The sequence below is a fragment of the Pelodiscus sinensis genome, chromosome 9 (genome assembly GCF_049634645.1).
Source record: "Pelodiscus sinensis isolate JC-2024 chromosome 9, ASM4963464v1, whole genome shotgun sequence".
NCBI classification, from domain to species: Eukaryota; Metazoa; Chordata; order Testudines; family Trionychidae; genus Pelodiscus; species Pelodiscus sinensis.
This window is the reverse complement of record NC_134719.1, coordinates 19,919,773-19,932,623: the sequence shown is the minus strand read 5'-3', so window position 1 is coordinate 19,932,623 and position 12,851 is coordinate 19,919,773. Positions and strand designations below refer to the sequence as shown.

At 42.6% G+C, this 12,851-nt stretch overlaps 1 protein-coding gene across 9 annotated transcripts in view; it reads right to left on the bottom strand.

The window, feature by feature from the left end:
- LOC102448257 (methylcrotonoyl-CoA carboxylase beta chain, mitochondrial-like) overlaps positions 1-12,851 on the bottom strand; it is a 46,226-nt gene that overhangs the window by 17,761 nt on the left and 15,614 nt on the right. For 7 of the 9 annotated variants that reach the window (XR_012905911.1, XM_075936216.1, XM_075936222.1 and 4 more), the window contains exons 7-13: positions 11,981-12,173; positions 9,311-9,402; positions 7,493-7,649; positions 6,440-6,562; positions 4,277-4,425; positions 3,101-3,182; positions 1,745-1,806 (exon numbers count right to left, since the gene is read on the bottom strand). Coding sequence is in view for 8 of the 9 variants with exons in the window: in XM_075936216.1 (XP_075792331.1) it covers positions 1,745-1,806; positions 3,101-3,182; positions 4,277-4,425; positions 6,440-6,562; positions 7,493-7,649; positions 9,311-9,402; positions 11,981-12,173 (858 nt within the window). In the remaining variant the exon portion in view is untranslated. The remainder of the gene's footprint in view (positions 1-1,744; positions 1,807-3,100; positions 3,183-4,276; positions 4,426-6,439; positions 6,563-7,492; positions 7,650-9,310; positions 9,403-11,980; positions 12,174-12,851) is intronic. The other 2 variants (XM_075936224.1, XM_075936223.1) reach the window with 2 other exon arrangements.

Here is a 12,851-nt window from a genome sequence, read left to right as displayed (position 1 = left end):
TCCTTACATGGCAGGCTTATCATCGACACTGACTCATGCTGATGGCAAAGACTGAGCTGGCGAAGCTCTCTTTCGAGATGGGGCTGCCTTTGGCGAAACAGCCTTTCTCTTCTCCGCTCTAGGAGAATGTGGAGTGGAGATAGTACAAGAATACTCCAGAGGCTGGAGCACTTTGTCAAATAAAAACATTTTTAGCCTCATCTCCCTGTCCTTACGTGCCCTAACTGTCAGCTTGGCACAGTGAACTCACTTTTGAGGAACACAGGCCTCACTGAGGCATTTAATACATTCCGCATGAGCGTCCAAAGCTGGCATGGCGTCACGACGTGTGACGTACTTCTTAAAGCCAGGAGAGCCCGGCATGGCTAGTTACAAAACATACCAACTAACAAAGTCATCTTCTCTGTTTTTTTCTTCTCTCTGTAACTCTAACTAAAAAGACAAAACAATTAAGTATTATATTCCTGAACGGATTTCTCTGAGGAGAAGAGGCTCGCTCTGTCTGCGACCACGGGCGGCAAAGAAGGAACTGGTGGGAGCCAGACTGCACAAGAGATCAAAAGAGTGTGAATGGTATGAAGTGCAAGCCATACAGGCGTGGTCCAGCTGGCTACTGCTCAAGAAAACTCCGATTTGAAGCGCCGGGATGACCCGACACCTACAGTGGAGCACCCACAGGGACACCACTTGAAGAAGCAGCCTGATCTAAGAACAATGAGACCTGTTAAGTGGGCTCACTGAAAGAAAATTGGATATATGGACAGCCTTGGGAGTCAGCAGCACCCTCTTTGAAGGTGAATGTGGTAGCACTGAGACAACATCCAGAAGAAGGCGCCATAGGCAACAAACTGCATATGCATATGATGACTCACAGATTTTGCATATGCATAAGATAATAGATTTGCATGAGAGGGGAACTACTATAAATCAAAGGTATCTTGCAGGAGGACCCCGAGTTTTATCTTGTCAACATGGGAACATCGATCCAGATTGGCAGAAGCCTGGCTCCATCCCTCCCACTTCTTTATCACTTGGCCAGTGCTGTTAGGGGAAGCAACTACTGATAACAAGACAGAGTATGCTTGTGTGTATGTAAGTGCATGAGTGTGCTATATCAAATGCATATAAGTGTTGAATGCTATATGTATTACCCATAAATGTGGTGTTTTGCCTTTTCCCCCTGAAAAAATCCCATGCAGTACTTAGCACAACACAAGCCCTATTCACACTGATGAATGCTGAAAGAAATTTGACAGTATAGTGACTGACTTTAAAACAAGTATCCCAGAGAAAAACCTGTATTTTTAGTATTAGCTTCCACTCAATGCTTATTACTTTTCATTGTTTTCCTATTGTGGACTGAGAAATGAGAGCTCACTCTTACATTCCATATCCAAAATGTGTATATTAATAACCCAAGAATCATTTTTTGCACAAAGAGGAGTTTTCTTCATTACACAGATCAAGTGGCAAGATCCAAAAGTTCATTAATTGTATTTTCCTTTGTCTTTACATACAATATAATTTTCAAATTTGCTAGTGCAACAAGGATCAAAATATTCCTAATCCAAATGGGCCTGAAATGTGAGCTCTTTGTATACTGACAGTTTATAGAATTATTTCAAGTTATACTAAAGGTAACAAAATGCTAGCAAATCACTTCATTTAAAAACATTGTATTGTCATTCTTAAAAACCCAATTATTTGCAAATGGCAGTTTGATTACAGTCGGATAATGGGATACTGTTGCAGAGATTTGATCTGATACTTCTGCTGTTTCATAATTGTTAAGCACTGTGCAATCACCTGATGAAAAAATGGGATACGCAATTAATTCTTTAGAAATTTCAAACATTGGGAATTACATTATTATTTAAAAATCAGATAATGCTTTTAATTTTTATTGTATAAAAACTGAGGCTTAAAAATGAATTGTCAAAAATAAACATTATATACACACACAAGCAGAAAAGTAGAATACTATTGTACAGGGAGGCTACGTCTACACTGGCCCCGATCCTCCGGAAAAAAAGCCCTTTTCCGGAGGATCTTATTCCTACTTTGAAGTAGGAATAAGATCCTCCGGAAAAGGGCTTTTTTTCCGGAGGATCGGGGCCAGTGTAGACGCTCTTTTCCGGCTTTTCTAAAAGCCGGAAAAAAGCGGCGGACATTTTTATTTAAATGCCGCAGGGGATATTTAAATCCCCCACGCATTTCCCTATTGCGACTCGTGAAATTAACATGCCCCTTCCGGAAAAGGGGCCAGTATAGACGTAGCCGGAGAGAGAAGAGGTAGAAATGACCACAGGATACCAAGGGTACGTCTACACAGCAACATATTTCAAAATAACTAGCGTTATTTCAAAATAACTTAGTTCACATGTATACAGCAAGTAGTTATTATGAAATAATGTCAAAATACTGTCAAGCTGGAGGATTTCTTACTCTGACTTCCTGTAACCCTCATTATACAAGAAGTAAGGAAAGTTGGAGGAAAAGTGCTCTATATCAAAATTAGTGCTGTGTAGACACTCCCAATTTTGAAGTAAGTTATGCAACTTGAGATAAGCCCTGCTGTGTTGACGCACCCAAGAGACAGTGGAGCAAACAGATGTCACTCTACTCTCGGCAACTCTGAGGAAACAAGATTAATTGAAATGACAATAGTATGCATTTTTATTCTCCTGTATTCCACCCCCCACCTTGTTGCCTCTCATACAGATCTGAATAAACAGATACACAGCAGATAAGAATGGGAAGACCATTCCAAGAGTAAGGGGCAAAGTAAAAGGCATGAAGTATAGAAGAAAGAAAAATGCACCACAAGGAAAGAGGACCGGGAAGAACTTAGGACTTGGAAGATTTTTTTCTACAAATGTGGAGAAGTAGATGAGGCCTAGAAGACATGGGGTCTCAATGAAACTTCAAGGAGACTGAAGGCAATTAAGGAATTCAGGGAGAAGGTTCCATTATCAAAGCCACCAGAATGGAAAAGGACAGCAAGAGGACCATTTTGGATAGACTGGCCAGGAGAGAAAAGGTGAGGAGAAACTGAATGATTTATGTGGCCATGTGCATTTAATGTAAAGAAAAAACCTACTTTTCTAGAATTCTGTGGCAGTATTATGCCATCATCCCAGAGTCGAGCAGAAGAGTAAAATGCACTGCTTTCTTGGTCCAGCCTAGATAAGAGAATATTTCAGAAGCTTTAAAATTTTAGAATATGAAATTATTTGGAAAAGTCAAAGCAGAGAAACAAAAGCACGTAACAGAGGCTAACACACAAATTCTACTCTGTGATGCATACGTGAAGTTAATATAGAAGTCAGAGAGTGCCCAGTGCAAATTTAAGGACAGAGTTTGACCCTTAAGATGGTCTGTATTTCAGCCATCCCAGAGAGACAATAGTTCTACCTGAAAAGAAAATATGCAAGGCTTCTACTTAATATAAAATTGTTTTATAACAAACATTGCTATTTGATAGATTTTCCTCGATACAGGCAGTCCCCGGGTTACATGGATCCGACTTACATCAGATCCCTACTTACAAACGGGGTGAGGAAACCCCGCACTAGCTGCTTCCCCCCAGCAGACCAGGGAGACACTAAGCTAGCACCCCCGCCCCCAGCAGACTTGGGAGACACGGAGTGGCTTTTCTCAGCAGACACCTCAGCTTGAGAATAAAGGACTGAGGGAAGTGAGGCGTGGGAGAATAAAACTGAGCTCTGGAGAAATGTTTCCCTAGAGTTTCCCCTACAATATGTACCAGTTCCGACTTACATACAAATTCAACTTAAGAACAAACCTACAGTCCCTATCTTGTACGTAACCTGGGGACTGCCTGTATATGAATCAATGCACTAGGGATGTAAAAGTTTAACCAGTTAGCTGATAAGCTGATGCTTATTGGTTCCGATAATGGTTCAACTTCTGCAGGCTGCTTGTAGGGGCCAGAGGCACCGGCAGCTTGTGAAGCTGGCAGCCTGGCAGACCCCAGGAGCCAGTGAAGCCTGAAACCCGTAGGGCTGCAGACTGGCAGGGCCAGGAGCCTGTGAGTCTGGCAGCCTGTGAAATTTTAATTGGTTACACAGTTAATATTTTTAGAAGCTGTTTACATCCCTGCAATGTACTGGCTTTTTTGGGGAAAGGGGCACGGTGTTAAATCTACTTTATAGTTGGTGAGATATCTGGTAAGTGTTTTGGTCTGGAAGATAACAAAACTTAAGTGAAATTAATTTAATCATAACCATAAATTGAGGTTATTTTTAATACTTACTTTTCTTTTAAAAACTTTAACTCTGAGTCATCTCCTATGCAATCGTCATCCCCAGCCTGTGGGAATGTGGAGATATGTCTTGAATCCACAAGGGCAACTCTTGCATTAGGCCACAGGAACAGGAAGTTTGGATCAAATGACCTCCCACACTTTTAAAAAGTGAAAGCGAGACACATCAGTTTTAAGGACCTTAACAGCTAGGAAGAGCCATTCACTAAAAAGAGCCATGCAAGCAGGTCCCTGAAGAACAAAATTTAAATTTTAAGGTGTTTATATTCTGTTTTGACACATGATCTTTCAAGTCTTAACAGGGATCATTTAAAACACTTCAACATATTAAACTCAATCACATTCCTTGAAATAATGTGACTTTAAAGCAGTGCTTCTCAAAGTAGTCTGCGGACCCACTCTCAGAAAGCAGCTAACTGGACACTCCTGTTTGTTTATTTACCAGCTCTGCAGCCACAGTGCTTCGCAGCTTCCATTGGCTCCAATTTGCTGTTTGCAACCACAGGGAGCTGCAGGAAGTAGCATGGACCTGGCTTCTGCCACCCGCATCTCCCTTTGGCTTCAAGCGGAAAACCGGAGCCAATGAAAGTCACGCGGCTCCATGGCTGTGAAGCCAGTAAATAAACAAACAGAAGCAGCTACTTAGCAGCACTCTCATTGTGGGTCCGCAGACCCACTTTAAGAAACACTGCTTTAAAGGTATGAATCAAAATGACAAGTTTTAGCATGTTCTATTTGCTTACTTTTTCTGTTGCATTTTAAATTTTCTACCAGTAGAGAGTGGGAGGTGCAGAGCAGGGGGATGTGCAGGAAACAAGGCGGGGGTGGGGCACTTAGACCAAGTGGTGGTGGTGGTGATGGTGGTGGGGCTTCTCGGGGCCGGCTGTGGCAGCAAGGGTGGTGCTGTTCCAATTGCATCTCTACCAAGGGATAGGGTTGTACTGCCAAGCCCCCTCAGCTGGCGGTTCCTGAGGGGTGGGGATGACCTGGCCAGCCCCTCTGGCCAGCCAGTCTACCCAAGTCCTCTCGGTGACTGTGGGGAGGGGATAAGGAAGGGAGGTTAGGCTTGGGTTGTCCAGCCCCTACTCAGCTGGGGGTGGGAGGGGGGGAGGAGAAACCAGGCTGCTTTTCCCAGACTCTACATGTGGGAGGGGGTCCAGGTCCATGGTTCCCACTTTCTCCCCTGGTGTCTTCTCTGGGGTGGGCCAAGGAAAGCCAGACCACTGTTTCTGGCCCTGAGCGTCTTATGGAAGGGCTGCCTGGCCTGGAGGTGGTCCAGGGCGGACGGTTGTTGACATGGTTAGGCACTGCAGCCAAAGGGGGCAAGGTTTGGGACAGGGAGGCTTCTTACTTGGTCCAATGACCAGCAACATGGTCCCCCACTGATCACTTAGCTGTATCACTGTCCTCCAACCAGCCCCCTCCCCTTTCCATGTTATGGAAAACAATCCCATTCCATGCACTTCCCATTTTCCTGGCACAACCAAACCCTGATCTTCCTTTAAGTTAGAATAAGAGGAAGCTGCATACCAAATTTGGTGGTCCTAGCTCTTACCATTTTGGAGAAGTTCTTGAACAGACTCATGGACAGACAGCTGTACATTTATCATATATGGATAATTTCTGGGCTAAATATCTGAAGGGGAATATTAACTGAGTTTGTCAAGTCTAACTGGAACAAATGCACGCATCCACATTATAAATGTTCAAAGTCATGGCATATGTAACTGAGACCTGGCCTGAGATGATGTTGAAGGTCACTGGCTTCAATCAGAGTTCATGTCATTCAGTCTTACAGGTTTGTAAATTGTCTGTACTTCAGAAATGTCTGTGTGTGTAAAAGATCAATGTGTAACTCTGTTTATACACTTTACCTTTAAGCATGTGAGTAGTCCCCACTGCATATGCTACTAGCACTATAAATGAGAAGTAAGAAGAAACTAAGAGAGATCACTGAGATCAATCAGCTCCAGCTAAGGAACAAGGGCAGCATTTAATCTTTAGTGTGAGCAGTTTCAGAACTGATGCCCAGCTTTCACAGAGAGGGACCCAACTACTTAGTTTGTGAGGAAGCTCCTATTTTAAAAATAATGGCAGACTGATCGAAATGGAAATCTGTGAAAAATCAAATATTACTCAACATATTTACCATACCATAGCATAACTTTCATTCCCATAACTGCCACCAATTACAAGGGTTATCTTGGGCACAGCAGCACAAGCAATTGCAGCCATCATGGAGGCCTGTGCCTTTAATCTGTTGGTGTGATTCTCTGCCTGAAATTAAAATACAGATAAAGTCATTGTAGTTCTTTTTTTTTTTTCTAAATTCCCTTCACCCCACCCAAACTTACAAAGAAATTCTGAATATTTTATATCTAAGTGGTTAATGTTTTCAGAACAAATAACTGTAGAACAGTGAAATACAAATGTGAGTTTTATAGTGTACGCCATAATACTATAAATCAAAGAAATAATTATTGCCTGTGCAGATAGTGGAGCACTGCTATGCTACATAAGTTATGGATCCTGGAGCGATTTTGGCTCTGTCTGGACTAGCTCAGATGCACTGCAGTTGTACCAGGCTTGATCTCAAATACTAGGAGCATACAGAATAGGGTGTAAATGTGCATAGAGAGAGGAGTTCTTTGCTCACAGAACCTAGTGCTAAGCCTACCCTGATGTTCTCTGTAGCCTTCAGCAAGTAACTTTTAACTCTCACCTCAGTTTCTCCACCTGTAAAACAGAGATAATATTGAGCTACCTCCCTGATTATGCTGTTATGAAAACTAATTAATATTTTTAGATGAAAAGCACTGAGTACTAGGTTTAACTACTAGCACTGAAGGCTGGACATGCTATCACCTCTAGTTATGCACAGTATTGTTAGAGCAAGAGAATATAGATAAGTGTAGCACCAAGGGAAAATAGTGACCCTCTCGAATGTGCTTACACTCTTGTGCTTAGTACCTCTCAGGTATGAGTGTTTCTGTAATATCAGCCCTGTTCTTGCCAATTTCTGTGAGCAGAGCCTGCCTCTTGCTCACAACTTAACTTTGCTTTCTATTAACAAAGTCTTGACCATTGCTGTCTAGGCCTCAGGCCAAATACCTGGCCTGTGATACATGGGCTTATGTTTCAGACCCTCACTTTACTAAGGGACAAGTACTAGAATTACCTTCTCATTCTTGAATTACAGTGCCATACCTGTGAGAGACTTGTTGGCTCTGCTGCATGTGGAGCAGTATTCTGCAGAAACAGGATGGGAATGCTTCGCTGACTACACAGCTGTACAAAGTGGCTGCCCTTTAGAGAAGCATCATGCGTCAGCTCACCATTGTTAGCCACTATCCCAACTAGGTGTCTAACAAAACACATACAGAAACACTTTCATTTTTATAACCTGAGATTGGTAAAAATGTTGTTTGTAGTGAACAAAAATAATATCCATATGTATTAGTATTAGTCCAATAGGAGCATCTTCAAGGGAAAGTCAAAATAATAAAAAAATTGCACTAATACAAAGTATGCACTGAATATATCCAATAACTTAACATGATCTGTTTTAGCACATACTAACCATTTAAGCAACTGACCACAAATAGTCTTGCATAAAGGAAAGGCTGCTGTTAATGCTATAACTGAAAACACTGGTCACTTTGGAAACACTTGAAAATAGATTGAAAATTCTTTTACTTATATTGTTTAGTTAACAATTACTTGCTTCATAAAATGTCCTAAATGCTAGTCCAAAAATGCTGCTTAATGGGGTTAAGACTTTGAAGTTCTACACGGTAAGAAAGAAAGGGTGGGCTGGACCAGTGTGAATGGCAAAGTTTCAATGTCTACTGCCAGAAAAAAAGATCAGACTGATTATTATTTCTTTCTAGTTTATTCATGAGCAAATCCTATTCACATTCCAAAGGATAAACTGCAGCTAAAAGAAAAACAAATACATTTTACAATGCGTTCTGTACCTTCCATGGTTCTAATGGACATTCTGTACTATGCCGCACACTCAGTAGCTGCAAGTCTAAGTTTAAACTATGTTTCTAGCTTATTTTGCAGATTATGCTTATCAATGCTGTTATTTGTTTAAAGCAGGGAATCTGAATAAGAAATTCAACAGGACACACAAGGCCAGTAACTACTAATAACTCTAAAGATGGCTACTTATTAATGATCTCAGCTTGACAACCTCTCAACCCACTCATGGCAGCAAGCAAAATACACTTGCCCAATATACTCAGCTGTTTAATTTGTCTTTTCAGTATAATGGAATGTGTGCCTCAAATATTCATCTAGTCCCAGAGGAGAATCAATTAACCTGACTGTTAAGCAGAGTGGCATGCTTTATTAATTCTAGCAAAAAGATTTATCATCTAGCACTGTTTAGAGATAAATTTAACCTTTATTAAGGAGAAAGGAACTATCACACTAGAGGTTACTTCTGACACACAAAATGGGCCTAAATATTTATTTCGATCTTTTAAAGATCTTGAGTGAATTAATTCTAGTAAAATGTCCCAGAATAACTGCCACAGAAGATAATTTCTTATCCACTGAACTGGCACAGTACAGGAATTGGCAATACAAGCTCACTCGCACTGCCTCACCCATATACCTCAGTCTGGCTCTAAGGGAAGCATTTTGAGAGGCTCAGTCTCCAAGTCTTTTTACTATTTAGTGAATCTGCTGATACTGCCAACCTAGAAGTACCAACTACAATGTGAACACCTGTCCACATAGGTACTGGCCTGAATCACTGACTCATTTCACATAGGCACAGCTGTCAGCTTGTAATAGCTCTCAGCCTCTACTGACATTGACAGGTCTGAATTCAGAACCTAGAGATGAAACCTGAGGCTAAGTAGAACTACCCTATCATCAGTCACTTGAACAATCTAGAACTCTAACTTAAGGTGTTTTTTTTAACTGGACATGTTACAAGACCTAATAATAATACAAAAGCTTCGTAACCAAAAGAGAGTTTGATTTTTTTATGATAAACTTTTGCAAACTTACCCTTCCATATGGGCAAATCCCGTTACTAATGTTGTTCCATATTCAGCTTTGAATTCCTGGAACCTGCTTCCATCTATCAGACGGCTCAAAATCTATAAAGAAATTACTTATTTTCAATAAAATTTAAATCAAGATGTGATGTCTTTCTAAACCTATACTTTCTCCAACCAGAAATTACAGCCTGTGCTATTCAGAAGCTCAGAGTAGATCGTAACAGTCCTTCAAGATTTAAAAACCCATTATATCTAAATTATGCAACGAGCAGGAAAACAAACTTTAAACTTGGCCTCTAAACAGTCTGGGTATGTCTACACTACCACCCTAGTTCCAACTAGGGTGGTTAATGTAGGCAATCGAAGTTGCAAACGAAGCCCGGGATTTAAATATCCCGGGCTTCATTTGCATCTTGCCGGGCGCTGCCATTTTTAAAGCCCCAGTAGTTCCAACTCTGTGCCCGTGGCTACACGTGGCACGGAGTAGGTAGTTCGAATTAGACTTTCTAATTCGAACTACCGTTACTCCTAGGGTGGAACGAGAAGTAATGGTAGTTCAAATTAGAAAGCCTAATTCGAACTACCTACTCCGTGCCGCGTGTAGCCGCGGGCACGGAGTCGGAACTACCGGGGCTTTAAAAATGGCGGCGCCCGGCAAGATGCAAATGAAGCCCGGGATATTTAAATCCCGGGCTTCGTTTGCAACTTCAATTGCCTACATTAACCATCCTAGTTCGAACTAGGGTGGTAGTGTAGACATACCCTCTGAGTGAATACCCATTCAATGTGAACAAAAATGCACCTTTGGGCAAGTAAAATAAGGCTATTTTGAGTGCAATCACCTGGCTTGTGCACACAAGTTACTGCACTAAAACCATGAGCTCACAATTTTTTCAGATGTATTCTAAGACCATTTAAAAAATTAAGAAGAGGCCTCTGAATTGTTAGAATTTACTTCTGGCAAAAGATGCTGGATTAATATCCCTGGAGTCCAAAATCCTGTGTATACCCATAGCCCACATATAACAGGAGGAATGATAGTCCAAGTTTCCTCACTATTGTGTCTATTCTGGAAGAACCAGTGGGTAGGAAGAAGTCAGACTCCTTAATTCACTCATTCTTCAGCTTTGCTGAGACCACCGGCAAGGATGCAAGTTAGTTCCAACTGTAGGAGTGGTTTCTGTGATGTGCAGCTTTGTCTACTGAGAAATGGACAACATGCACCAAAACCATTTTACATAGATTTGCAGTTCCTTAAATTAGCCACAGAGATGCAAAGCACACCAACCCTGAAGCACTCCAAGTTCCTACAAGCTTTGGCATGTGAGAATAGTAGTACAGGCAGTCCCCGATTTACGTGGATCCGACTTACGTCGGATCCCTAGATACAAACGGGGTGAGGCAACTCCCGCACATGCGCAGCAGCATTCCCGGGGCTCGCTCACCTGGGTCCTAGGATCCTCCTCCTCCTCGGGCCGGCTCCGACTGGGGTCCCGCAGAGCTGCCGGGCAGAGGAAAAGTGCCTCCCCACGCCCGCTGCCCCCCCCACCCCCCTGCCAGCAACAGGCTGCCCCCTCCCCTGAGCAACAGGCTGCCGAACAGACAAAAGCAGCCTCTCTGCCCCTCCTCCCCTCTATACATGCCGGGCTCCCGGAGCGCAGCAGCGTCCCCGGGGCTCGCTCACCTGGGTCCTAGAATCCACCTCCTCCTCCTCTTCGGCCGGCTCCAACTGGCCTCTGCCTGCAGCAGCTGACCACAGGGACAGGGATCCCGCAGAGCTGCTGGGCAGAGGAAAAGTGCCTCCCCACGCCCGCTGCCCCCCCCCCCGCGGCCTCACATCCTGCACGCCTCCCCCCTCCCCTCCCCCCCCCCCCCCCCCCCCGCCAGCAACAGGCTGCCCCCTCCCCTGAGCAACAGGCTGCCGAACAGCAGACAAAAGCAGCCTCTCCGCCCCTCCTCCCCCTATACATGCTGGGCTCCCTGGGCAAACAAAGACTCCACCAAAACAAACAAAGTGCTGGCCTCATTGTGTTAGCAAAAAAAGGACCCTCCTCCTAGAACCCTGGGTGGTGTGTGGAAATAAAGCTATTAGCTCAAAGCATGGTGCAGAGCTGTTTGGTATTTGATGAGTTACTCCTTTAGTCCTGAGTTTGTCACAGGGACAGAAATAGATGTGAAATCTTCTGAACAGGGGAACAGACAGCAAAACAAACATTAGAGGAGAGTTAACCTTTCCCTATGCTATCCAAAACTAAAAAAAATGTTTGGCTAGAGTTTCCCCTACAATATGTACCAGTTCCGACTTACATACAAATTCAACTTAAGAACAAACCTACAGTCCCTATCTTGTACGTAACCCGGGGACTGCCTGTACTTCCAGGATCATTTGGTGCAGTTACCCTCCTCTCTACAAAGTGTTTAACTTTTTTTTTTCTTTTAAACATAACCATAAGGAACCTTTGCCATTACATTTTGAAATATATTCAATACAGAAAGAGGAGCTGAAGTAGTAGTCAAGTCCTTGGAAACAGTAAAAGCAACACTGAATACTTCATGTGATTTAAGATTCTCAAGTGAATCCTCCAAAGAAAGCAAGTATGTTTTCTTTTAATCTGCAGAGAGAGAATTAAGCAGACACTTAAAATCTGTGAACTATGGCAGCACTTGTCTTTCTTACCAGTTTTAGAGGTAGAGTATATCTATAACCTTGTGGTGCAAGCCCCAGGAGCTCTTCGGCACCGTACAGAGGCTCATCATACTCCAAAGTTTCCTCTTGTGGAAGTTCATAATTTAGCGTCAAGATAATATTTCTAACACATTCATACGCTGCCTCTTCTGAAGATGCAAAATGGTCGATGCAACCACTGACTCTGAAGGACCACATTAGAGAAATACACAATAAAAATGAAAGTTCAGAACAAACTACATTATTGCTATGAAATACTTTAATAAGTATCTGGCCCTCTCAGAGCCTCACATCTTTTAAAATGCATTTATCTTCACAACCCCCCTGCAAGATGGGGAACTGAGTCACATTAACTAACCGAAGTGCATAAGAATACAAAGTAAGTCTGTGGCAGACCAACGAAGTGGTTTCCCTAGTCCCAGATTAGTACCCTAGCCACTGAACCATCCTCTTCTCCGCTGATGTAAATAAAACAATAGCTTTCTTCCTCCTGTGATACTGTGTGATGGTAAGTTCCAGTTATGGGCCTGATCCTGGATTCCCTTTTGAATGCCTAATTAAGTCAACCATGTAAGGTCTGAGGAGCAAGCCCTGAATGGAGATAGTGTTTAAGCACAAATAATAAAATAAGAAATTAAAATAATTATAACAATACTTAGCTCTTATACATTTACATTACTGTAAGTTTGCTGGATGCTTTTTAAAAATGGATGCATCTCCAGCACTATGGCACTCCTACATATGCACAAAACAGCTCTTTAAAGTCACTCACATATAACTTCTAATGTGTCTTCAAGGCATGCTTCCTATCTTTAAGATCAGGACTGGGAAGGATGCGGCGTGCAAGCAGAATCCGGCTCAC